The sequence below is a fragment of the Trachemys scripta genome, chromosome 9, assembly GCF_013100865.1.
Source record: "Trachemys scripta elegans isolate TJP31775 chromosome 9, CAS_Tse_1.0, whole genome shotgun sequence".
Lineage (NCBI taxonomy): Eukaryota > Metazoa > Chordata > Testudines > Emydidae > Trachemys > Trachemys scripta.
The window spans coordinates 67547380-67572464 of NC_048306.1; the positions used below are offsets into that span (position 1 = coordinate 67547380).

General features: G+C 44.3%; 1 protein-coding gene across 1 annotated transcript; it reads right to left on the bottom strand.

Moving 5' to 3' along the window:
* Positions 1-2731: 2731 nt before the first annotated feature.
* Positions 2732-25085, bottom strand: AP1S3 (adaptor related protein complex 1 subunit sigma 3). Its single transcript, XM_034782197.1, has 5 exons — positions 24718-25085; positions 6677-6855; positions 5391-5499; positions 4341-4478; positions 2732-3180 (listed from the first exon to the last, which is right to left on the bottom strand). The coding sequence occupies exons 1-5, from the start codon at positions 24718-24720 to the stop codon at positions 3145-3147; spliced, it is 465 nt and encodes a 154-aa protein (XP_034638088.1). The 5' UTR covers positions 24721-25085; the 3' UTR covers positions 2732-3144.

The following is a 25085-nucleotide window of genomic DNA, read 5'->3' on the forward strand; positions in this document are numbered from 1 at the left end:
GCGAAGGACCTCCCGCCGAATTGTGGCCGCAGATGGTGATCGCGGCTTTTTTTTGGGGTTTTTTGTTTGTTTTTGTTTGGCTGCTTGAGGCGGCCAAAACCCTGGAGACGGTCCTGGCAGGATAGGGCCTAAAAGTGATTCTACAATGTATTTGGGGTTTTTTGCTATTATGTAACAATATGAATTAAGTTATCTGAGTTACTGACACTGTATAGAAAGTGAAATAAATCTAAGGTTTCATAATCCTTCTGAACAATAACTTGTTCCCATTCCATCCAGTTGTAACCCACCTGTACAATTCTAAATAAGGTCTCTTCCTCTTCACTGTTTAAAACCTTCATATGCTGATAGTTGTAGGCTTGTGCCCCCCATTAACCATTACTTAGCCACACCATGTGGACAAAGCTCAGCTCCTAGCACAAGTGGGAAGTCGCTGGTTTCTATCTGCTGATGAGTTCACAGAGGGCCAGAGAGCTAGGCATTGCCAGCCTCTATCGTTCCCACTCTGTAGCCCTTGTGTAGAGGGCATTATAGGTGGGAAGGGACTGAGGCTGGAGCACACTGCACTTCAGCAACCTTCAGCTGGCCTGTTGGGGAGCTGCAGCCAGCTAGCATAAACCACAGCACCTCATGAAGTGCTAATCTATGCAGTGTCTATAGCATGTCTAGGGTAGATGCAACCCGACAGTAAGGGAGCCACAAGCAGCCTTCTTGCAGTCCCCCAAACTGGGCATGGCAGAGAATTTGGGTCACGTTATTTAACTCAGATACGATGCTGATATGGGTTATACAAGCACCTAGCTCTCTACTTGTGAGATTAATACTTCTTCATAAGCATCCCTCCAGGTCTCTTATGTATTATTGCTATAAAGTATAGCAGTAGGTGAAGCCTTATGTTCCTTGTTGGAACGATCACAAAGGGCCAGATTTTGATACTCTTACATGCACTGAGTAATATCTTAGCCCATTAGCTGCTCCATCTGATCTCACTGAGACGGCTTGAGGAATAAAGTTCTAATCAATGTGAGTAAGAGTATCAGAAATTGGCATAAAATAAGTGAGAAGAAAGTAAACTAATAATGATTTAAATGTTAAAGTCACTTAATAATCTGAATAGCCAGTATTTTAAAAGATCATCTGTATACGGTATGAACTGATTTAAAAATACTGAATTTATTATTAAATTACTGCAGTTCAAACCACAATGAAATAATATGCAGTCACCTAGTTTCTCATAATTGAATGTTAAAACCAATGTTCTGAAGCTATTTAAAGCCTTCAGTGTTTTCACTTTTTCCATGGTATTGGAAGTATCACTTTGACATCAATATGGAGAAAACAGATGGCTAGAGTAATGAACAAGTGAGCAGTATGATACTACCAACTGACTACTCACAAGTTTGACTAACAAATTAGATAACAGACCGAAAAGAAGTGGGTTGGTAATTAACAAAGTTGGTGCTGTATGTCAAAGTATTTGGAAAACCAGTAAGATACAAATAGACTCTGAAGGGAGTAGCAGTGAAATATTTAGAATAATAATTCAAGAAGTTTAATGATGAAAAAGGAACTGAAATATGGCTTTTACCATAGTGCCAAAAAGCTTGGAAGTGAAGGAGAAAAAAAAACATACATTACTGGGGAAATCAAACCTGTAATCTCTGTGTATTTGTCATCCAAAAGTAAAGAATTCCCTAAATTATATACCCGGATGCTACTCTGAAACCTAAATTATATAGAAGACAATTTCATGATTTAGAAAGGGTCTAGAGAAGAATAATATGATGATGAAATAGAGAAAAGAAAACTTAATAACTAGGAAAAGGTCTTTTAACTTAGAAGCCTATTAGAATGAAATAATCACTCAAGTGATGTGAGTTCAGTCAAACTACAAACAGGTCAAAGCACTCAAGGTCAACCCAAAGGGAAAAAATACATCATTGGAAGGAAACTAGACAAGGTAACATGCTATTTTTTCCCCTCTTCTGAAACACTTTATCAAAACATTATTATAAAGTTAGTCCAAATATTTGATTATTCTCATCTCTGTTTTGTTATTCTTGGTCTCTTCCATCTTTGTGTAGTCTGCAAAATTACAATGGGGTTTATTATAGTGTCCATTCTTATCAATATTAGGCCACTTGCAACTTTTAAGAACCAGGCTAATCTCTATGTGTATGCCAACTTTGGACTGGCTAGTTTTCAGGGGACTGTGTTGGAGAGGAGTAGCCATTTCTGGACACTAAAAGTTAGAGTAAGTTGGGACTCGAGGGAGGAGTAAATTCCACCAGACACCAACAGTCCTCCTTGCCAGGAATAATCTCTCCCTCTCAAGACCTGCCCTCCCAGTGGGGTCTACCAGTCAGTCTTTTTCTTCTTTGGTCCTGGATCTAACAAGAGGGAAGGTTATACCAGAAGGTCAGGCTGGGGTGGGGAAAAACATGGAAATAAGTCATCAGAACATAGCAGCAGAGAAGAACAGCCACATAGAACCATGAAGGGCATAGAAGATCACAGAATCCGACTTAGACTAGGAATGTGGCCTTCTAGTACTAAGTGGAGGTGGTGTGCTTAGGGGGTGGAAGAGCTCTCATTTTATTGGGTGGAAGAGCCAGTGGTAGAAGGAAGATAGTACTCCTACTAGGAAGTGGCAGGAGAGGGTGAGCTGAAGAGATGCATATGCATTTTAAGTGTTAACAGGTCTTCAAAGCAGACTCCAGAAAAAAAAAAACAGCTTTTAAGAAAAATTATTATTATTAGACCAGAATAATCATTACATTCAAAAAATATATTATTACAAAAGTATACTGATGCAATCAGTGATGGACTAAAACTAGTATAAATATCTTTTGCAAATATTTTCTTAGACTGAAAAAGTTCATAGCTAAAAGCCATTGTATAAAAACTAGTTTTTAGTCTAGGAGGAGGATAGTGTCTAGATTAAGTGTAATAACACTTTTAAGAAACTACTATATAGAACAATATACACTATTGGAGCTGACCTTCATTTTGACTACTATACAAATCCCTTTAGTTATTGGTTTTTGGTATTTCTCAGAGGCTCTGGCACATAGAAAAGCAATTTCAACAAGTGAATTTTACAGATAGTAAGCAGCATCTCTGTCCCTCCAAGAGGTTTTAAAGTTAAAATGCAGGTTTGTTCATATATTCCTCCATTGTCTGGAAAAAAAAAAAAAAAAAAAGAATAGCAAGTGAGGTGTTACAGATTGTAAAATACTATGAAATACAGTAAGGACCTGAGTTGTTCCCATTGAACAGGGTTGGAATTTTTGATTGATTTCCATCAGATCTGGGCCCTATGAACAAACACTAATCAATGAAATATCTACAATAATAATACTTTAAAACCCTGTTAGACTGAACTTGCACATGTAGTTGCTATATCTAGCTGGTGTTTTGTACATGCCACTACTGCAAGCTGGTGGGCTCCCTCAACAGCTCAGGAAAGAACCAGTGCCTTGCCCATGCCTCCCTCAGGCCCATGCGCCAGAAAAACAAAGCTTTTCCTTTGACCAAAGCAGACAGCAGAGGCCTTTCCCCTTGCCTCCCCCCCACCCCCTTTAAACCCATTCTGAGTTATGCACAGGCTGCTCTTAACCCGCTCTGGCTGTTTCACCCTATCAGCATGTGCAAATACCAGCTTGTACTGAAAAAAAAAAAATGCAAAGGGCCTATTCACATAGTGTTTTCCTAACTAGTTCTACCAGCCTTTCATTTTCTTCCATGTTAATGATTGTCCTGAAAATTGAATCATCCATCGCATTTGCCAGTTCTTACCATTCTCAGCTCACTAAGGTAATTTACAATGTAGGAAAATGAAGCTCATTCCTGCAGGTTTTTGAATAAGTCTCACACCTATTCCTCATAGGTACCATTACATGGTCTAGTTATGGACAAACTGGAGGTTACCAGCACATACTTGTGCTGATTTTGATATTACCATGTAGGTCGTTTGTCAATTTATTAGTGAAACAAAAACAAAAAAACAAAAAACTTGAACATTCAGACCCTCTACCATGACGTGTTAAACGTCATTTAAACATTTATATAAAACAAATTCTTAATGCAGTGTCTAATATCTAGCAACTGACATGACTGATTAACAACCATTCTACTTGCAAAGTAGCCACCGATAGCATATGAATAACTTAATACCATATCACAGGATGCCAGAGGATTGAAAGAAGGGTATAAGATATTGCCACCTTTTGTAATTATACGGTTGTACCTCGTAGTACTAAACTTCAGACATGTTGGGACATCAAACAGTACTCCTGTCAGACAAAAAAACTGTAGCGAGGTGTGTGCCTCTGTCTTACCTCTTGTAACATATCAGAATCTTCTATGGCTTTCACTGCTGATTTCTTTGATGTTTCTTGTATTTCTCCACCCATTATAAACTCATCAAGAATAAAATAAGCCTTTTCAAAATTAAAGATAATATCCAGCTCGCACACCTGATGAAGCAAAATACACATTTAGGCACAATATTATAGCATTATATGTATTAGCATTCTTAGAGCTTATAGATTGCCAAACCTACTCAGCGTATGCACTCTTGTAGCAGACAGTAAAGTAAGAAATAGAAATACTGAATATGAAGTGATATCACAACTTTGGCGCTAGTGAAATCATATTCTTCTCTGCACGAACAAAGACTAAGTAAGTATAAACAGATTTGTTATAGAATACTTACTTCATGAAACAACTTTTAATAAGACATATTCTCTGCCCAAAACATCTTACCGTCTCTGACAGACCAAAACCAAAAAGACAATGGAAGACACAGCACAATGATTTATGTTAAGGAGGAATCAGATAAATCAACTGCTCAAGAGAACATGGTAGAAAACATTCATAAAAGTGGGTCTCCTGCAGCACCCAATGCCTCCCATGGACCATCTCCATGCCCCCTGGCCCATACCACCCTCATTATTCCTGCACACCCTGCTGATATCTTGCCCTCATGCAGTGTTTCCTGTTGCTTGATATGAGCTAAAAAAAGTAAGGTCATTTTTGAAAATTTAAAACAAAACAACAAACGCCTCCCCTCCCCCCATTTTAAAATTCTTTTTCTGATTTTTCCCAAAAACTTTCTAGATATCTCCCTTGGGAAGAGATGTGGCATGTGAAATGTCAGGATTGGATTCTCTTTGGGGTCAGGCATATTATGGGACATAAACTCCCTATAATAGCCTGGGCACTATTTTACTGTCATATCCACCTCATGCTGGATGTGGGGACATGGTACAACCAAGGCAGAGGAAAAGGTTGAGTAAGAGCAGCTACAGAGATTTTCACACCTGACTTTGTGACAAACAACTAAAGGGCAAAAATTATCACAACTTAAGGAAGAAAAGGAGACTTACATTTCCAAAATACCTGTCCAGTAGTTCTACATAACGATGAACAACCTCTAGTGTCAGCAGCTCATTATCCTGGTCTTCTATTGCACAGCAAAAATATAAACTAGCATACCTACAAAAATAAAAATGAAAATGGGTGAGTGCTTGGTAAAACCTGAAGTAATAACTCAATCACAGAGATAATTTGGTTCATATCCCTGCCTATGCAAGTCTGTTCTCTACAGTAAGGCTATGTCTACACTAGCACTTACTGTGGTATAATTTACGTTGCTCAGGGATGTGAAAAAGCCATCCCCCCTTAGCATCATAAAGTATACTGACCTAAGCGCCGGTGTGGACAGCACTAGATGTATTGTGTACACCTACTGTAGGTGTATTGTTTTAGATTGTAGAATAATTTTGTGCTTTAAAAAAAATGCATAGAAAGAACAAACATTTGGGCCACTATTCAGGCTACCAAATGGTTAATAGGGTAATTTGTGCATATTTCAAGAAACAGATTACATGTAACTACTCGTGCTGATCAATTCTTTCTTCTGATTGGTAGCAGAGTTTTATATTTAGTTAATCTAGTTTAATGAGGGGGGAGGAGGAATATCCACCTGAGCATTCTTCTCAGAGTAGTGGCTGGAGCACCATTTCAGGAAAGCATCTAAACCTGTGTCCGTCTATCCCTTTTCAACAAAGCACTTAAGAACATACTTAATTTTAGTGCTTTGCTGAATAAGGGTGGACTTCTGTTTTAGGGCCTTCATTTCTCTCCTGTAACTATAAAGGCAGAGATAGCCTGTTACCACTCAGGCTCATGTACCTGGGGAAGATACAAGTTCCAGAATGGGAAATACTTCAAAGCTATGATTTGGCAGAAGACGCCTCAATACAGTGTGTGTAACCTTGCAATACATTGACAAAGCACAACATGCTTTTCAGCACAATACCTTTAAATTAGCAAGATTAGCTAAGCATAGCATCTTCTATAATTTAAACTGTCAATCAATTCTTACTCCCGTTTTTCTTCAGTGGTAAGCAATACCGGTATTTTTCTAATGGCAATTCACTGTGTCAATTTATGGAATGGGGAAAGGCAAGCTGATTTTGTTTAGAATCAACCTGCATTGTTCCTAGTTTCAGGCTCTTACATACAGCATTTTCAAACCCTCATGGCACTCATTGTTCCTCATGTGCTTCATCCTAGTAGCATTTACAAGATTAAGGTACGTGTGTATGTGTGTCTCTCTCTTTCTCTCTCTCTATATATATAATCTTTATTCTTATAAAACTACTCACACCTTTTGTAAACTAGCTTTAGGTCTTTCCAGTCGACAAAACTGCTCATCTTTTGACTGCGAGCCAGAATAATCTGAACAATTTCCCGTGTGATCTTTTTCCTCTCTTTGTCAGGTAACGTTATGTACCACTTCTGCAGTCTTAATTTCCCTTGTCGGCTGAACAGCAGTATAAAGCGTATCTAGAGTAAACAAAACAACATGATAATACCGGGTCACATGCAATTGTTTTTCCAGGAAGCAGCAAATCAACTGCCATTCTTTACTTTATTACAAAGGAACATGGCAACTGGCAAAGAACAATTCACCCACGTGCAGAGGGCCAATATAATGCCTATGGCACTTAAGCTCTCAAGAATTTCATTATTACCATACACATCTAATGTCAGCCCTAGTAAAACACATTCCTCACTTAAGCATATGAAAGAAATGAAGATGCAATCAAATGCATGATTTTTATTTTATTCAGAGATTTTTAAGGGCTAATCTTATCTCGGAGAGTTTTGTGAATTATATAATGAAAGATACCTGGACATATATTAGAATATTTCAGATGTGCCAAGGCACTAATACAGTCCCCACCCCTCTCCTAATTAGAGGGAAGGAGTGTTCTGATAATTGAGCCTACAAATTTACCCTAATTCTGAGCTCAACTGTAAAAAGTATGTAAAAATTCATAAGATGTCACAATAACCTTTAATAACAAATGTTGATGGGAAAAGATATGAAAGGGTGACAGACTAAAATTAATCTAAACAAAAAGGCTCACTGATATAACTCAAGGACTGTGTTACGATCATGCTTGGCAGATAAGAAAATGTGGGTCCAGAAATTAATGAACCAAAATTGGGGTGTCAGATCTGAGGCCTAATTGGTGGACAAAATAATGAGGGGCTGTGCTATTCCAACCATTCTTCTCTGTTTGGGTGCTTAAAGAAAGAGACTTTGGGGACGGGAGAAAGATGGAAGAACAGATGGAGGCTATTGGCATGAGCTTCACCATCATGGCTGCCTTGCAAAATCTGAGACAGACGAGATGTGGAGAATGCTTTCAGATGTCTTAAATGAGCAACACTCCGATGAGGAAACTACAGAACCCAAACCACCAAAAAAGAAAATCAACCTTCTTTTGGTGTCATCTGACTCAGATGATTAAAATGAACATGCGTCGGTCTGCACTGCTTTGGATCGTTATCAAGCAGAACCCGTCATCAGCATGGACATATGTCCTCTGGAATGGTAGTTGAAGCACGAAGGGACATATGAATCTTTAGAGCATCTGGCACGTAAATATCTTGCGATGCCAGCTACAACAGTGCCATGCGAATAGTGTTCTCACTTTCAGGTGACATTGTAAACAAGACGTGGGCGGCATTATCTCCTGCAAATTGTAACCAAACGTGTTTGTCTGAGCGATTGGCTGAAGTAGGACTGAGTGGACTTGTAGAGTCTAAAGTTTTATATTGTTTTATTTTTGAATGCAGTTATTTTTTGTACATAATTTTACATTTGTAAGTTCAACCTTCATTATAAAGAGATTGCACTACAATACTTGTATTAGGTGAATTGAAAAATACTATTTCTTTTGTTTTTTACAGTGCAAATATTTGTACTCAAAAATAAATATCAAGTGAGCACTGTACACTTTGTATTCTGTGTTCTAAGTGAAATCAATATATTTGAAAATTTAGAAAACATCCTAAAACATTTAAATAAATGGTATTCTATTATTGTTTAATCATGCAATAAATCTTTTTAATCACTTGACAGCCCTAATCTAAACTATTAGTTTTAAAAAAAGACCACCAAGCACATGTGCAAAAACTGGACTATTACACCTTGGTTCAAATTAAGAACCATCAATTTCCCCCCTTGATAAAGCTTCATTTCCATGTAAAGAAGAAATTGGCCAGAACCAAATTCCTGGATCCAAACACCATTGAATTCTGGGGTTGTTCAACATCCGGCCCTATAGCTGAATTCCATTAACTGTCCCTCTTTACTGAGAGCCAAATGGGTCCAGATTCGCTGGGACAGATTCTCTGGGGCAGAACTCAGTAGCTGGAGGGAGAAGGCAGCTTTGCATCACCTCTGCATTCCCCCTGACAACGGGCCAAGCCAGGAACCAACCTGGACCTTGCACAGGTCAAGAGCGCTTTTGGCCCAGCTGCCCACAGCCCCAAGAGACTATTCTATCAGCTGAGGATTGATGAGGCAGAACAGTGCACAGACCCTCGCTTTTCCCCCTCACAAGAATCCCCACATGCTGTGGGCTGGGAAGGGACTTGTGCAAGAGTTGCTATGGTGGTTTTACACTACTTGGGGATTCCTTCCATACAGGGAGAATCGTGAAGAGTCTGAATTTGCTGGGTTTCTGACTCCTTTATACTGCAGGAGTGGATGCAAGAGTCAGGCTCTAGACAGGGACATCTCAGATATGAAATGCTCAGACTCCAGATCTAAATGCTGAGCCATGCCCTCTGCTGGTGTAAATCCATGGAGCTCCACTAAAGTCAATGGGGCTACTCTGACATCAGCTGAAGATCTAATAGGATGTGGCATGGACCCATGTCTTATATATGGACAATTTAAAACATATTAAAGGATTGAAGTTCAGGTTGCAGTTAAGATTCAGGATTAGAATTAAGCATTCTGCAAAGAAAGCCTTGCATTCCAGTAAATTATAAATACATCAGCAAACAGAAGTGCACCAGTGAAGCTTCTGAAAAAAACACCCTGCTTCTAATCTCTCTGCAGCTGGGTTTTTAAACAGAATATGTATTCATAATTCAGAACTACTTGGTGGCTAATAAAAGCCCACATTTATATATTACACATTGAAGCACACTCAGTTGGAAGGAAAAAAACCTTGGATCATATTTTCTTAATTTCAGAATGATTTGTTTAAATATTTAAATTAGTATCAGCAGAGAGAAATAATTGTTTAAGATTATTCAAGATATAACAAATTGCCTTTTCTAGCTGTAAATCTTTGGAGAATACTGATAAAATTGGCTTACTGGGCACAAGTCACACACACATTGTATGTCCCTACACACATGATAAAAAACCCTTTACTAAGGGCATTTACAGACAATTCTGTTGGCAACAGAAGAAAATACTGTATCTTATTCACAGCATTCATATTTCACAATGGATCTGAACTGCAACTAGTTTGTTTTTAGTTGTTTTGTATGAGAAACCAATGGCCTCAAATACTCTGCGTCTTTGTGATGTTCTCTGTGATGGGTTCTAGGCTCCTCCTTCCTTCTGAAAGTACTGTACTGCATTCACACAAAGACCTACCCATACATGCTCTGTCCTTGATAATATGTCTGTCATAGTGGTAGGCAAATGACTTATCTGGAGACTAAGAGTTGTGAATTAATCAGGAAGGTTTCAAAAATGTGATCATTTTGGGGAAGATGAAAGGTTGTATTCTATTCTCCCTGTGGAATGATTAGTAAAGCTCCAGGAAATGGCCATTGCTATGATTGGACTAGTTAGCTTGATAAAATGAACTGGATTTTGTAGCTGCTGAAAGTCTAATAGTTTTAATGATGTCCCAATGAGTTACCCAAGTAAAAAAAATAAATTTCTGGCAGCTCAGCAGGAATGGCCCAATTAAGATCAAAGGACTATGCCCCAGCATGGCTCTGTTTGTGCTATCAACTTGTTTTGACATAATGAGGTTATAATAATTCTAGAATTGTAAAGGCCACCTACACAGAGATTCAGACACAGTGCTTACTGTACATATAGAGTTGTCTGCTGACCCGGGGGCTGAGTGGGCTAAGGGTTATTTTGCTATCTGCACAGCAAGTTACCTCCGCGGCCTTTGTTAAGATGATTGCATTTTCAAAAGCAGTGTTAACTCTCAGAGGATGAAGGCAATCGGTGCACTGGGTCAGCAAGTGAACAGCTTCAATAGAAGTAGTCCCACAACAAAAGAATTCCATAGCTTGCTGGTTGGAGCCCTCCCCTCAGAGGTGGGAGACCCCTGTTTAAATGCTCTCCCCGCCCCCCTTCAGGGAAACTGAACCCTGATCCCAGGTAAGTGCTCTAACCATTGGGCTAAAAGTTATGAAGTGGGCACCAGCACCACCTCTTCCTCCCCCCCCAACCCTATTTTGAATGGGACCCAATCCAATGGGCAGCTTCTGAGTATACCTACCAGAAGTGGCGTCACACACTACATTACCGAGCAACCAAATCAACATGGAAAATGTTCACTATAGAATTAGTTAGTCTGTAACATCTCAAAATGCCAATCATTTTTTTCATACATGGTGAAGCACCAGTTCTTCCGTGAAGACTTGTGTATATCAGACATGAAGTGTTAAACAACCCTTTAAATTACTCATGTTCAATAACTGTGTTTGAACTGCTTGCTAAAGCCCAGAGGACTGGTAATCCCACAAGACAGTTCACTCACATGTTCACTCACTCATTTCACACACACTTAACTCACATGCTCACTCACCAAACAAAGGGTAGGAAAAATGTTTGAAAGAAATGGAAGTGAACCTCTTTTGTCGGGTGCACTTGCCCACTGATGTTTTCACAGGTCTGAGAGCTGTTTTCCTGCTGCACAGCCAGCAGCTTGAGCTCACATTTTGTTTTTGTGGTTGTGATGGGTTAGATCACAGAACCCCCCCATGGGAGCTGCCAATGATGTGCCAAGACTACCTCTGCCCCTGCTTTCCCTGCCAGCTCGGGACCCCAGCACCCTGTTTTGCTGAGCCAGACACACCCGTCTGCTCCAACATAGACTAATTAAGCACTGGAACCTCCATCATTGTTAAGAGCAGGTTAGACAAACACCTGTCAGGAATGGTTTTTCAGTGCAGGGGACTGGATTAGATGACCTACTGAGGTCCCTTCCAGCCCTACATTTCTATTATTCTATTATTGTGTGTGTGCAGCATGTAATTGTATACACTAATCTAACTTCATTATTACTTTCAAAAAATTTACAATTAGAGGATAGGTGAGAGTCTCTACATCTGTCCCCCTCCATTACAGTTTACAGTAAAATAGTACACACTAAGCTCAAGCTTATTGCAAAGCTTGGGCCACTCCACTACTACTCTAACAGAAGCAATTTCTGAGAAAGCAGCAGACAATTATACTTAGAAGAGGAGAAACCATTTGTCTTTTCTCTTTCTAGTCCCTCTCATCCCTTTTCCTAGTCTCCAAATTTCACTCAATCTGGAGCATCCTCAGGGAAGCAAAGAGCAATATTACATCCACAAGAGCTCAATCCTACTCCCCAGAACCATAGACCCCAAACTCCAACTGACATTTATTACTTCACTGTTGGATAGACACTGCTTCTTTCACTTCAGCTTTGCTCTTCTCAAAAGTATTGATACAATATAGCATGTTGCTCATCCTCACACACGTGTTCATGAAAGCATACTGTAAAGGAATATTTTGTTATACTAATGGACCTGGAAGTACTGAAGTGTGTAGACAAAACACTAATAGCCTATCTATGCAGTGTTCTTTGAGAGTGAAAATATATTTGCTTTATCACTTTATTAATAAATTAATTATTGACATTGCCATATATCAATCAGATCCATTTTATAACATGTAGTAATAGATATGTTGTTTATGGAGACCATCTAAATACAGGTTTAGTAAAAAAAACTAAAAGGTCACACTTCGTATTACATTTGTAAAGAGTGATATATATATATATATATATTTTTTTTTTCATTCTAGTCCAAAGAAACCTAGAATTTACGTAATCTTACGGTTCAAAATTAAGCTCTCAAAACGCAAAAATACAGAACAAAGATTGAAAGTTAAGGTTTAACTTTGCTCTCATGGTACTTTCATATATGGTCTTTCCATATATCTTTATAATTTATCTGTTGCCATTCAATATAACATATAATTAAGTACAAACCAGAATTTCTTATATAACCTGTCTTGCAGACAGTTACAATTCATAGAGTCTCAGTGAAATCTACAAACCCAACCCTGGAGGAAGAAAGCCATGCCAGTAGTTTCAAAGCTATTGAATGTTTAAAAGTGGAATGGCCCAGAATTTGACAATCCAAACATTCTCACAGTAAATTGGAAAAGATCAAAACGTTTCTTTTCATTTTTTCATTTGAACTTGCTCAGTTTACAGATTATATAAGTAGTGTGTGGGTCCTTTACTGCTTTCTAAAGATACAAAAACCACATCTCACTTACCTTATTTTGGTTGTGGGGCTTTGGCATAATCTAGTGGCTCTGACTCACATGACCTTGTTACCTTAATTGTTTCCTTCCCACAACTGTCTCAGAATCAGCATTCTCTCCAACTTCAGTTTGGTTTAGATTGATGGGTCACACCTGAAACTCTGGATAGGGTTGCCAACTATCTAATCTCACAAACCCAAACACCCTTGACCTGCCCTACCTCTTCTCCAAGGCCCTGCCCCACTCATTCCATTCCTGCCTCCGTCGCTCACTCTCCCCCACCCTCACTCACTTTCACCGGCCTGGGGGAGGGGGTTGGGGTGTTGGAGGCAGTGAGGGCTCTGGCTGGGGGTGCAGGCTCTGGGGTGGGCATGAGGCGTTCAGAGTGTGGGAGGAGGCTCCGGACTGGGGGTTGGGGTGCAGGAAGGAGTGTGGGGTGCAAGCTCTGGGAGGGAATTTGGGTGCTGGAGGGGGTGCAGAGGTTGGGGTGTGGGAGGGGATGTGGGCTGCGGGAGGGGGCTCAGGGCTGGGGCAGGGGGTTGGAGTGCGGGAGGAGATGAGGGCTCTGGCCAGGCAGTGCTTACCTCAGGCGGCTCTCAGTCAGCGGTGCAGCAGGGCTTCTCAGTCAGCGGTGCAGCAGGGCTACGGCAGACTCCCTGCCTGCCCCGGCCCCGTGCCGCTCCTGGACGTGGTTGGCACATCCCTGCAGCCCCTGGGGGTGGGGGCTCCGTGCGCTGCCCCTGCCTGCAGGTACTGCCCCTGCAGCTCCCATTGGCCTTAGTTCCCGGGAGCTGTGGAGTCAGTGTTCGGGGTAGGGGCAGCGCGCGGAGACCCCGTCACCCCCTCCTCCCCCCAGGGGCTGCAGGGATGTGCCAGCCACTTCCTGGAGTGGTGCGGAGCCAGGGCAGGTAGAGAGCCTGCCTTAGCCCCACTGGACTTTTAGCAGCCTAAAATCCCCCAGTTTGGCTTCAGTAGCCTACAGGAGATAAAGCCCAATTCCAGGAGAGTCCTGGTGAAATTGGGAGGGTTGGCAACCCTACCTCCGGGCCATTCAACTTCAAACATTTCTAAGTCACAGAAAATCAGTCAAGTTGTTTCAAACTTGGAATGTTTTGTAGATCTCACAGAGTTTCAAACCTGGCCACATCGGAATGTACTGTATGTCACTTTAAGCTTGTATTAAAAATTCCAGTCTATATTCTTTTATATGTGGAATTAAGGATCTAACAATTGATGATTAATCAATTAATCTCAACAGATGTGATTTTTTTTTCCTGTTGCTCCTAGGTTCAAACTCCCTAGTTCTTATACCAAGGCAAAATCTATGCCAAGAAGTTTAGTAACACAGGAGGACAGTATAATGCAGAATTGTCACTTTAATTATATTATTGTCTCTGATGCAAATGTCAACCTGATTTATTAGATGAGACTTAAGGATGTTGACACCATTTAACATTGAACCAGCTCAGAAAATATTCTGACCACAATGGCCTCAGATACGTTTAAAGAAAACCATTACAAATTCTAAGCCACTTTACAGAGCCCACAACTTGGGCTAGAACTATTCTTCAGGGTTTTAAATCTCATTCCCTATCCAAGGACTGACATGCTATCGTCACGGTTGTCTATGCCCTTTTTCAATCACCAAAGCTGTATCACGACAGGTTAGATGAGCCCAGTCCCTTGACCGAATCCCTCACCTCATCAGTTGATAACATTCTCTCTTAATTACCTTCTGAACATACAGGTAGGTTCGCAATGTTCCTTTCTACAAGCAGCAAGGCTAGTCTCCTCCCACCAGAGGGGCAGTTGGGTTCATAGCATTTCCATAGAGAAGAGACAGGATTTGGTTGTAATGAATATAAAGAGGATTTTATTTTCAAATAGCTGGGCAAAGACAGTCCCTGGAAGTTCTCTCAGGCTCGAAGACTAGCTAAACACAGCCTGCCAAGTATCATGAGAATATTGCCTCATTCTTCTCCTGTCACTTACACCTGTATAATTTCACTGACTTCGACAGAGTTATCCCAACCAAGTTACACTAGTGTAGGTGAGAGGAGAATCAGGCCTAAAGTCTCCCTGAAAACTGGCCTGGACTAAGCAATCGTAGAATGCGTTGTGACTGAATTACAAGGGTTCAAATCCAATTAACTAAAACAAGAGCGATATTTGTTGTACCTCTGAGATGACATTTAAGGGTGATAAATTTTAACCTCAGCACTGGAGAACCTAGATGGGTCTGGTGATGCTATTGATTATCTTAGGTTACATGAAGCAACAGCATTTAAGACATTCAGAACAATTAACTATGCAATCATACAAGGGTTACCATATTTCAGCAAGTAAAAAAAAGGACGGGAGGAGCCCCGCCCTAGCCCCGCCCTGCCCTAGCCCCGCCCCTGCCCCCCACTTCCCGCCCCCCCAGAATCCCCAACCCTCCCCCCGCTCCTTGTTCCCTGACTGCCCCCTCCTGGGACCCCTGCCCCTAACTGCCCTCCAGAACCCCCCCCACCTAAGCCTCCCTGTTCCTTGTCCTCTAACTTCCCCCTTCTAAGACCCCCCACACCCTAACTGCCCCCCAGGACCCTACCCCCTACCTGTACCCTGACTGCCCAAAACCTTATCCACACACCCCCCAGAAAGCCCCAACCGAATTCCCGACCCCCCCCTTGACTGCCCCCTCCAAAACCTCCCTGTCCCTTCTCCAGCCCCCTGGCCCCCTTGTTGTTGGCCTTCGCCTAATGTCTCTGTGAGCTTGCTCAGGAACGGCTGGAGCCGCTCGTCCCGGCACGCTGGGCAGCAGTGGGGGAGGAGCTCCAGACTGCCGGAGGCGATCTGCGAATGCAGGGAGGGAGGGAGTGATCTCTGCTGCAGGGGAGAGGAGGGGCTCTCTCTGGCTGTTGGAGCCCCATGTAAGTGGCACCATCCGGCCGGCTGCCCTGTTAGCCGCGCGTGCTCTGCATGGGGGGGAGGAGGGGGGAAGTCCGGACATTTACAAATTCCCCCCGGACACTATTTTTAGCTCAAAAAGCCGGACATGTCCGGGGGAATCCGGGGGAATGGTAACCCTAAATCATACCCTTCTTTTCATTCAACTAGTTTTAATGGCAGTCTGATCCCAAGATGGAGTCTTTCATGGAGAAGCTCATTGTCAGCACAAAATGGCATCTCTCTCTGCCCTCCTGGTCTCTAAGGTCTGCTTTTGTAACTATTCATACACTTCTGAAAACAGCCACTGCTCAGTTACCATAGGTACAAGGAGACAAGCTAAGGGTGAGTGATGGAACAACAAACAATCTGAAAGGGCCACAGATGATGAAGGAATGACTCAGCAGAAGAAGGAAAGAAAAAAAACCTCTTGGTCAGCCAGGCTTTTTCCTTAAGAAATTATATTTATACCAAGAACTGAAAGTAAGTTCAGCAGAAAATTCCATATCTATAGGTTTCAGACCCAGTCCTACAATGTTCAGTGCAGAGTCCTAAATTCCAAAGCATTCTATACTCCCTACCCAACTGGCAGCTATTCGTATAGCTGTTTCTCTGAACACAGGCGCAAGCGGAGGGGAAACTGATCTGAAATTAAACCCATGTTCGTGGTGGCGGATAGTGCCCCTGCACTCTGTCACAGCAAATTTAAATGTCCCCACAACTTTTAGCATATCCAAGGTTATCTACATCAGCACAACCACAAAGGAAAGCCCTGATATCTGGGAATTTAATCCCAGAACCCTCCTCTGATTCTGACCTTGCAGGGAACCAAGCAATCGTCTTTGTTGTTCTGGGGATGTGAGGCACTTAAAAGCTATCAAGTTTCAATGACTTCTCACCCAGCTGATGGCATAATATTTTAGCCTGAGGAAATCAGTGTCTGGTGGAACAAGAATGTTCTGAGCCATCCAGCAGCCTTATGAGTCATGACATGAGACTAACAGGGAAGGGTGTGCCTTTGTTCCCTTCTCCAGCTCACCCTCTGTCCTGAAACAAGTTTCAAAGTTCTTCATGTTAAAGGAGATATTTTCAATTTACATCTTACTGTTACATCATTAAAAGGCACAGGTACAGATTCAGATTGAACTAAATCAAACAACAGCCCAACTCACCTTCCATCTGCAGCACACTCTAATCTGAGTCCCACTTTATTGTTTAGCTGCATTTTACAGATGGGAAACTGAGCCATAGAGAGACTAGTGACACTGGAAGTCTGGGGTAGATCAGAGAATCAAACCTGGCCCCCCAGGCTAGCATCAAAACCACTAGAATATCCTTCCTCAACTTTGGAGTTTGGTTCCTTATCCATACACAACCTTTTGGTCTGTCAGGACCTGGAAGAGTTAATTTTAGGCAAAACACAAGGCTTATCTTTTGAAAGTGCTTTTGGGGAGTGGCTGGGTTGAGAAGGAAAGTAGACAGAGTAGGGATGTTACTCCCATAAGCTAGAGAATCATTCATACTCCACAACAACTCCAATTAGTAATTCTGAGAGTTTACAATGGCTGAAATATAATACAAAAGCAAAGTGCTTTTCTAGAGCTTGGAATGGACAACTGAATACTAGTTAAGTGTTTGAGATATTTTCCTTGGAATGTCTGTTATGGAGAACTTCTGTATTATTTTTATGGAAAATATGCATGACTCAGTTTTCCCCACTCACATTTGTATTACCACCAACTCAGATTGAGGGTCTAATGACAGGGAAATCAGAGAAGGTTGCTGGTCATGCAGGCATGTCTGGGTTGGTTAAGAATGAAATACAAGAACTGTCAACATGTGAATGGAGCTATTGGAGATACAAAGGACAGCAAGGACCAGACCATTCACTTTTAAGACTGCTGGGCCAAAGGGAGTTTTCACAACCCCCTCCCCAGCCTGGGCCTCGGGGGTGGGTGGGGGGTGAGCTAGGAATGTAAAATTTTAACCTGTAAACATTAGTCTTACCGGTTAACCCACTTTAACCGGTAAACTCCGGGCTGGCCAGCTGACTCCAGAAGCCTCATGCCGGCCACAGCGGCCCCTCTCCCTTTAATCGGTTAACCGTTTAAACGATACAATTTCGATCATTTAAACGGTTAACTTTTAAAACTATATTTACATCCCTAGTGTGAGCTGCTCACCTTAATTCAGCATGACTGCAGTTTGAAACGAGGCACTGAGCATTAAGCATGCTACTGCCCAGTGCAATGAGAAGTTTGAATTGAGGGGAAAAAGAAGCAGATTGTGTTGCCAGCACGCAAGCTTTGCTTTTCCATTCTAACCAAAGGAGCCTATACACTGTATTCCAGTTGACTAAGAAATGCTGTCTTATTTTGAAGAGGCTGTCCTGTGTTACTGAAAACATCTACAAGTGCTCCCAAGAGGGTAAGTCTCTGACACAGGTCTAAACTCATTAGGACCTGCTGGAGGAGCCATGGTGAGAAACAGAGGTGCTGAAGCCAAGGACTCAGTCTTGGGTTAGCAGGGACTGCTGAGCTCCACTTTGCAAAAAGTGGAGGCCCTGGGCTTAGCACTAAAAGGTGTCCACTGCCAGAGGGCAGTGAGTAAAGGCCAGAGGCAGAGGATACCCTTTGGAACCATGATAGTATAGCAGTTAACTAAAGGCAGGAACAGTTAAATTCTTGACATGGGCAGAAGCTGCACAGGTGTGGTAAAAGAAGAGTGATTGTACTCGCATGTTCAATTCTACTCTCAAACGTCAGTGGAAAGGCTCCCATTGACTTCCATGAGAGCTGGATGGGGGCCTAAATGAAATGTGGTGAATACTGTATGTTTTACAAGTGAAGTTCTGTTGCCCTAATGTTTATATTTTCATTGTCCAAAAACGAAAGCAATATTATTTTTACTGTAATCTGCCAGAATATTTTGCATGCCAAAACACAAGACTAAAAATACTCTTTTAAAAGATTCCCATATATTATTAGTTACCCACATTTGGTGGCAGTGGAATATACCAACTGTCACCAATCAACAAGATATCAGTTAGCTTTGCATTTTTTTCTTTAATCGACGGCTTCATCATTTTAGCGCTTTGTTGCACTTTCTTACCTTTTACTGTGTATCCGATTCTTTATATCCTATCCTGTGAACCTTTTAAACACATCATACAAAAGGGCTGCCAAAGAGCAGGGTGCCAGAACCTTCCCAAAAGTGGATGGGTCCCCCACCCCGGGTAGATGGAGGGACCCAGGCTCCCCACAGCTGCCCGTAGGGCTCTCCCCAACCAGGCTCCACTCAGGGCCTCGGAGCCGCAGCCTGGCCATGATATGAGCTGCACAGGCAGCTGTGGGGAGCCGTGGCAGACCCTCCACCTGCCCTGGTCGGGCGAGGGGGGGCGTCAAGAGCAGCCCCCGGCCCGTTATCCACCCATGGCCCCCCCGCCAGGGGAGGTGGAGAGTCTGCGGCTCTCCATATTTGCCCGCAGTGTGGTTCTTATCATGGCCGGACCGTGGCTCTGAGGCCGCCCCCTCCTCTCCCCCCCGCAGCCGGAGCTGGGTCAGGGAGAGCGTGCGGGCAGCTGTGGGGAGCTGGTGCGGAGTCACGGACTCTCCACCTCAACCTGCCTTGGGTCGGGCAGGGAGACAGACCAGGGGCTGCTGTCAGCCCTCCCGTATTGCGGGCAGGTGGAGGGTCCACATGTGTGGCTCCCACAACTGCCCGGACTCCTGTCCCCATCCCGGCTGCATGCTGGCTTGGCCAGGTGGACAGGCCCCACCCCCCGCCCCAGCAAAAAGTAGACGAGCCAGGCCCATCCATTTTCAAAAAGTGGGAGGGCCATGGTCCCCTGCCCTCCTGGCACCACTGCATCTTGCATGACACACTCAGATTTGGCAGTGCTCACATGTCTGCACATAGCCCCGCTATTTTTCATGCATCCAACTGCCCCAATTTCCTTGCACATCCCCACGGTTCCATGGTCTCCCAGCAACCCTCCCCCGGCTTTCCCCATCCACCCACCACATCTTCTCTAGGTTGCACCACTGCCCCAGAAATCCTCCAGGCTCTCCCAACCCTAACAATCTCTCTTCCAGACTCTCCCCCCTACAAAATATCCTTCTACCTTCTGGTGCTCTCGATTCCTTGTAATACTCCAGTCCTCAGGCTCCCTTGATCTTTCCTTCTAAAGTGTGTAGAAAATAGGCTCCTACCTCCCCCATACCTATTCCCAATGCTCAAGCTGATCTTGAAGGGGAAATCCATTAATTCTTTCACTTTCCAAAAATGTCACTCATGGAGCTGCACAAAACATGGCAGCTGGATTTTCACTCAGACCTATGTGGTGTGAATATGACCCAAACTACTGGTGCAGCTACAGTTCCACACCTGATAAGTCAATTGTTCTTTTTCTCCAGGCCTAAGTAGATTATGGTATCCTGGATCCAGATTTCCCCTATCATCTTATCAGACTTTTTGTTCGACAGGAATGATTTCCCAATCCTGAAAAGGTGAACTGGTTAATTTTTTTGTGTCTGCATAGTCTCAACTGGGAGCATAATCTAAATAAATAAATAATATCATCTGAAACACTTTAGAGAGTTAAATGTACTCTGTTTAAAAAGCCTTTCCCTTGATGAGAAGTAATAGTTGGGCAGAAAAGAGTGACCTTCATGGCACGAATTAAAGTTATGCAGCACACCGTGCCTACAGAGTATTTCCACTAGAGTAACAATTTTCTTGCTAAGATGTGATCTACAAATTGAGAACACACTATAGTTAAGTGCATAAGAACAGCTTTTGTGTCTAAAATAATTTCTATTGCTTACATACATGCTTCGACGTTTATGGAGGAAAAGTAACAAAGATGGATAACCAATATTATCCCCATTTTAAACAGGGAGAGGCTGAGGCATAGACAGTTCAAATGATTTGCCCAAGATTATACAGTGAGATAGTTAGAGCTTTAAAGAGAACTCTAGTTACTTGACTTCTAATCCAGTGCCAGATTCACTATATCATGCTGCCTGAGGAAGGGGGTATAAACAAACACACACATTTGCCTTACAAGTTTAATCCTGTGAAAAACGGATATGATGGACAGTCTCCAATATGTCAATAATCGGCACTACTGTAGGCAGTGTTTCCTTATCCCATGCCCAATGGGCCATAATAAATGTGTTGGACAGAAAGTATTTGTGAAGTCCTTAGATCAGGGAGACTCTGGAATCAGCTTTCCATGTTGGTCAGGCAAAGACCAAGTTTGTTGACCTTCAACGTAAAGTACAAGCTCTATTTATTTACTCAAGTTTTACTTACACTTAGGGGAATGACTGACTGAGTCAGATGAACTCAGGCGGTGATCAGAAAGGTAATACATTGTGGGGATGCGTGGGAAGAGAGGGAAGGAAATTATTTTCATTGACATATACACTTTATTATATACTCTACACACACCAGCAGTGTGAGGATGGACACATCTTTATAAAGGCACTCAATGAGACAGACACATTTGTAAATTTGGTTCTGATTGGATCAGTGTATTTACTGTACTTTACCTTTCAGACCAAAGCCAAAATCCAAACACCAGCCTCCAATGAAAGATGGTTTTGATGTTTCTGTTCAGTTCCAGTGCTCAATTCATATTACAAATCCACACAACGGGCAAACTGTGCAAGATAGAAGTTCAGGGAACACCCAGAAAGAAGCCCAGCATGATGACTTAACAACCAGTCAACAAGTTGGTTTGTCAAGTAGTACTAACCAAGATATAGGCACCATAGACAAGTTCTGGCCTGAGAACCTACACCTCCAATGGGAAAAATCTGGTCATGAGTACAAGGATATCACTCACTACCTTTCATGAAGAAAAAAAAATCCTTAGAAAGCACACATTAACCTTGACGGGCCTCCATGTGATGCTCCTACAGCTAGCGTAGAGACAGGGCCGGCTCTGGCTTTTTTGCCGCCCCAGGCAAAAAAGCCTCCAGTCGTGTGTCCCCCCCCCCCCCCCCAGGTGGGGCGGGGGGGGGGGGGCGGCCGGAGCCCCGGGGTGAGGGCGGCGAGCCCTGGCTGGGAATCCACTCTCCCCGGCGGCCAGAGCGCTGCGGAGAGGGCAGCGAGTCCCAGTCGGGGCTCTGCTCTCCCCGGCAGCCGGGGGGGGAGGGCAGCCGGAGCCCTGGGAGGAGGGCCGGGGGGAGGGCGGAGTGCCCGGCCGGGGCTCCGTTCTCCCTGGCAGCCAGAGCGCCGCAGGGAGGGCGGCAAGCCCCGGCCAGGGCTCCGCTCTCCCCGGCGGCCAGAGCGCCGCAGGGAGGGCGGCAAGCCCTGGCCAGGGCTCCGCTCTCCCCGGCGGCCAGAGCGCCGCAGGGAGGGTGGCGAGCCCCGGCCGGGGCTCCGCTCTCCCCGGCGGCCAGAGCGCCGCGGAGAGGGCGGCGAGTCCCGGTCGGGGCTCCGTTCTCCCCGGCAGCCGGAGCACCGCACCGCGCCACCCCCCTCCAGGTGCCACCCCAAGCACAAGCTTGGTGGGCTGGTGCCTGGAGCCGGCCCTGCATAGAGACCAGCTGCAGTGAGAGTACTTACCTCTCCTACTATCTCTTCATGACCCTTCAGAATGGATGGCTGCTGCCCCTACCCAGTGCCCTTTCAAGCTAAAAGATGGATAGCAGCCACCTAGCTTCACCTGAAGATCCTGAGAAGGGAGCATCCTGAAATCTAGTCCATGTTTTGCAGGGAAAAGGCAAATCTTGTGGACTCATCAAGTGAATGTCTCCCAGAACACACATGAATCAGAGCCAGAATCTACAGGGCTCATTCTGCTCTAGTGATACTTGTTCTGCCTTAAGGGGACACTTGGTGTTTCTGATTCTTGTCACTTTGTTGTGAGTCTCACACTTGGTGTTTTTCTTACAGCTCCAGCTTCCACAGTTATATGAAAATCTGAGGAGTGTATCCTCCTGGTTGCCCACATTTCCAAGCTTTGTCATACAATCTAATGGTTCAAAAGCCAGAGGCAAATAAAAAGAACCCAAAATTTATCTTTTAAAAAATCTCATAACTGGGGAGAGGGGGATGATTTATTCTTTTAAACCACTTGGAGGTAGCAATACTGAACACTGTTGATGTAAAAAATTGGATTTCTTTAAATGCACATTTTCCTGTGTCTAAAACAGCTCCGATTATTAAAACTGGAATTTTGAACATTTGAATTACCTTTTCTTCCCATTTCTCTCAGTGTGGAGACTGAAAATAAGTGTACGGCTACACTTAAATACTACAGTGGCACAACTGCACCATTACACTACAGTGAAGACATTAGCTACACCAAAGGGAGGGGTTCTTCCCTTGGCGTACGTAATCCACCTCCGCAAGAAGCAGTAGTTAGGCCAAGGGAAGAATTTTTCATCGATCTAGAGCGCTCTATACTAGGGGTTAGCTTAGCTTAATTACACCACTCAGCATTGTGGATTTTTCACACCCCTGAGCGATGTAGCAAAGCAATTTAATTTTCTAGCATAGAGGAGGCCTAACCTAGTCAATTTCACCTTTGTTTAGTATCTGGTTCACTTTCAGGGCCTTATACACTAATTACTATCTATGCTGAATGTTTGTACTGTGAAGACTGTTAGGGAATGATTGTTTAAAAAACCTGTTTCCACTGGATTGTTTTTTAGTTGACGTGCCAAGCAAACATTTCTGTTTGTCTTAGGTTTTCACAATATTTATCTCTGTGGTCAAATTTGAATTGAGAGTGTCTTAGGCCCTGACTACACAACAACATTTTACTTCAGTGGGCACAGAACAGCTTAGAAAATTGAGGCCTTAAGTTTGGCCTACACACAAACCTGCTCTGGTTTAGTTAAACCAGTTTAGACCCCTGCGTGGACACACACATTTCAATTTAGTTTAAACTGATTCCTAATCGACTTAAGCTACACTATAATAACCCTAATTTAAACCAAAGTAAGTGTGTCCATATAGCCTTTTGCATCAATTGAACCAAGTCAGTTTAAAATGAGCCCTAAAGTGAAACCAATGGAACTCTGCCTGTAGAGCAGCCCTTAGAAGGGAAATTGTAGCTGTTGCAAGCCTATAACATGCAAAAGCATATGTAGCCACAAACTGAGAGGCAAAGAAAGACAGTACCACTGCCTGTCTGCTCAAAAGTACATGCTCCACGGAGTACCAAGAAACAGAAGTAGATGTCACAGAAATATGATGTTCTCTACCATGTTAGATGTCACCGACTGCGGGAACTGTGCTGCAGGGGTGGGTGATGTGATTTAGGCTCTGATCACTGGGGCAGAGTACAAGAGGGGAAGCAGACAGGTCACCCACCTATGGGTCTGGGGCACAAAAGGGGTCATTTGCCCGGGGGCCCATTTGTGAGGGCCCCCAGAGTGGTGTTGTGAGCGGGTGCGCACGGTGGCCGTGCCGCTCAGGACCATGTTTCAGGGGGTGGTGGTGTGACCCAGGGGGCGTAACTCGAGCGGCACTGCCAGGCCGTGGGCCTGCTGGAAGTGCCCAGAGCGGGGCCCAGCACTGCCCACTGGGTGAGCGCCCCAGACAGGATCTCGCCAGCCTCCCCTTTGGGGTCATGGGGGAGGAGGGCAGCCTCTGTTTCAGATTTTGCCCCCAGCCCGGCCTGAACAGCGATAGGAGGCTCCCAGGGCCGTGTGGCCCAAACCCAGCCTGGGGAGGGGGCGGGGGGCTCATTCTCGCGCCGCGCCGCGCCCCGCCGAGCCTCAGCCGGCTCGCCCCAGCGGCGGCCCTGCCAGGCTGAGCTTGGGAAGGTGTCTGGGCCAGCGCCCGTCCCGGGGTGACACGACAGGGGGGTGGCCCCAGCCCTGCTGGCCGGGGGGGAAGTTCCTGACACCCAGTTCCCGCCGCGGCCGGGGCTCGTTGCCTGGCGGCTCCCCACTCACCATGGTCACTGCTCCGGGCGGCTCGCCCCGGCTCCCCCCTCAGTGTCAGGTGCGCGCCCCGCCGCCCATCCTGCCTTCCCACAATGCCCGAAACTGAAAGTGACTCCGCCCCGCCTTCACCTGCGCCAGGAGCCCTCGGGAGGGGCCGGGCACCTGGCGCCGGAACAACCCGTCGGCGAGCACCTGCCCCGGGCGCTGCGGCGGGACCCTGCCGAGCGAGCCCCGCAGCCTCCCCACGGCAGCTCCGTGCGCTGCGCGGGGTGGCGGAGAAGCGATTTCCAGAGCAGGCGGGGAGGGGCGCTCCCGGGGCTCGGGCACTGATCGCCGCTCTCCCTTGAGTCATTCCGGGCCCGACTGCTGCCAGCCCA

Excerpts from the sequence above, each read along its gene's own strand:
- AP1S3 (XM_034782197.1), bottom strand. Across the intron at positions 5,500-6,676 it reads CTAAAGCTAGTTTACAAAAG|GTATGCTAGTTTATATTTTT; the intron begins GTGTGAGTAGTT and ends TTATTTTTGTAG. Across the intron at positions 3,181-4,340 it reads ATTCTGATATGTTACAAGAG|ACAATGGAGGAATATATGAA; the intron begins GTAAGACAGAGG and ends TTTTTTTTCCAG.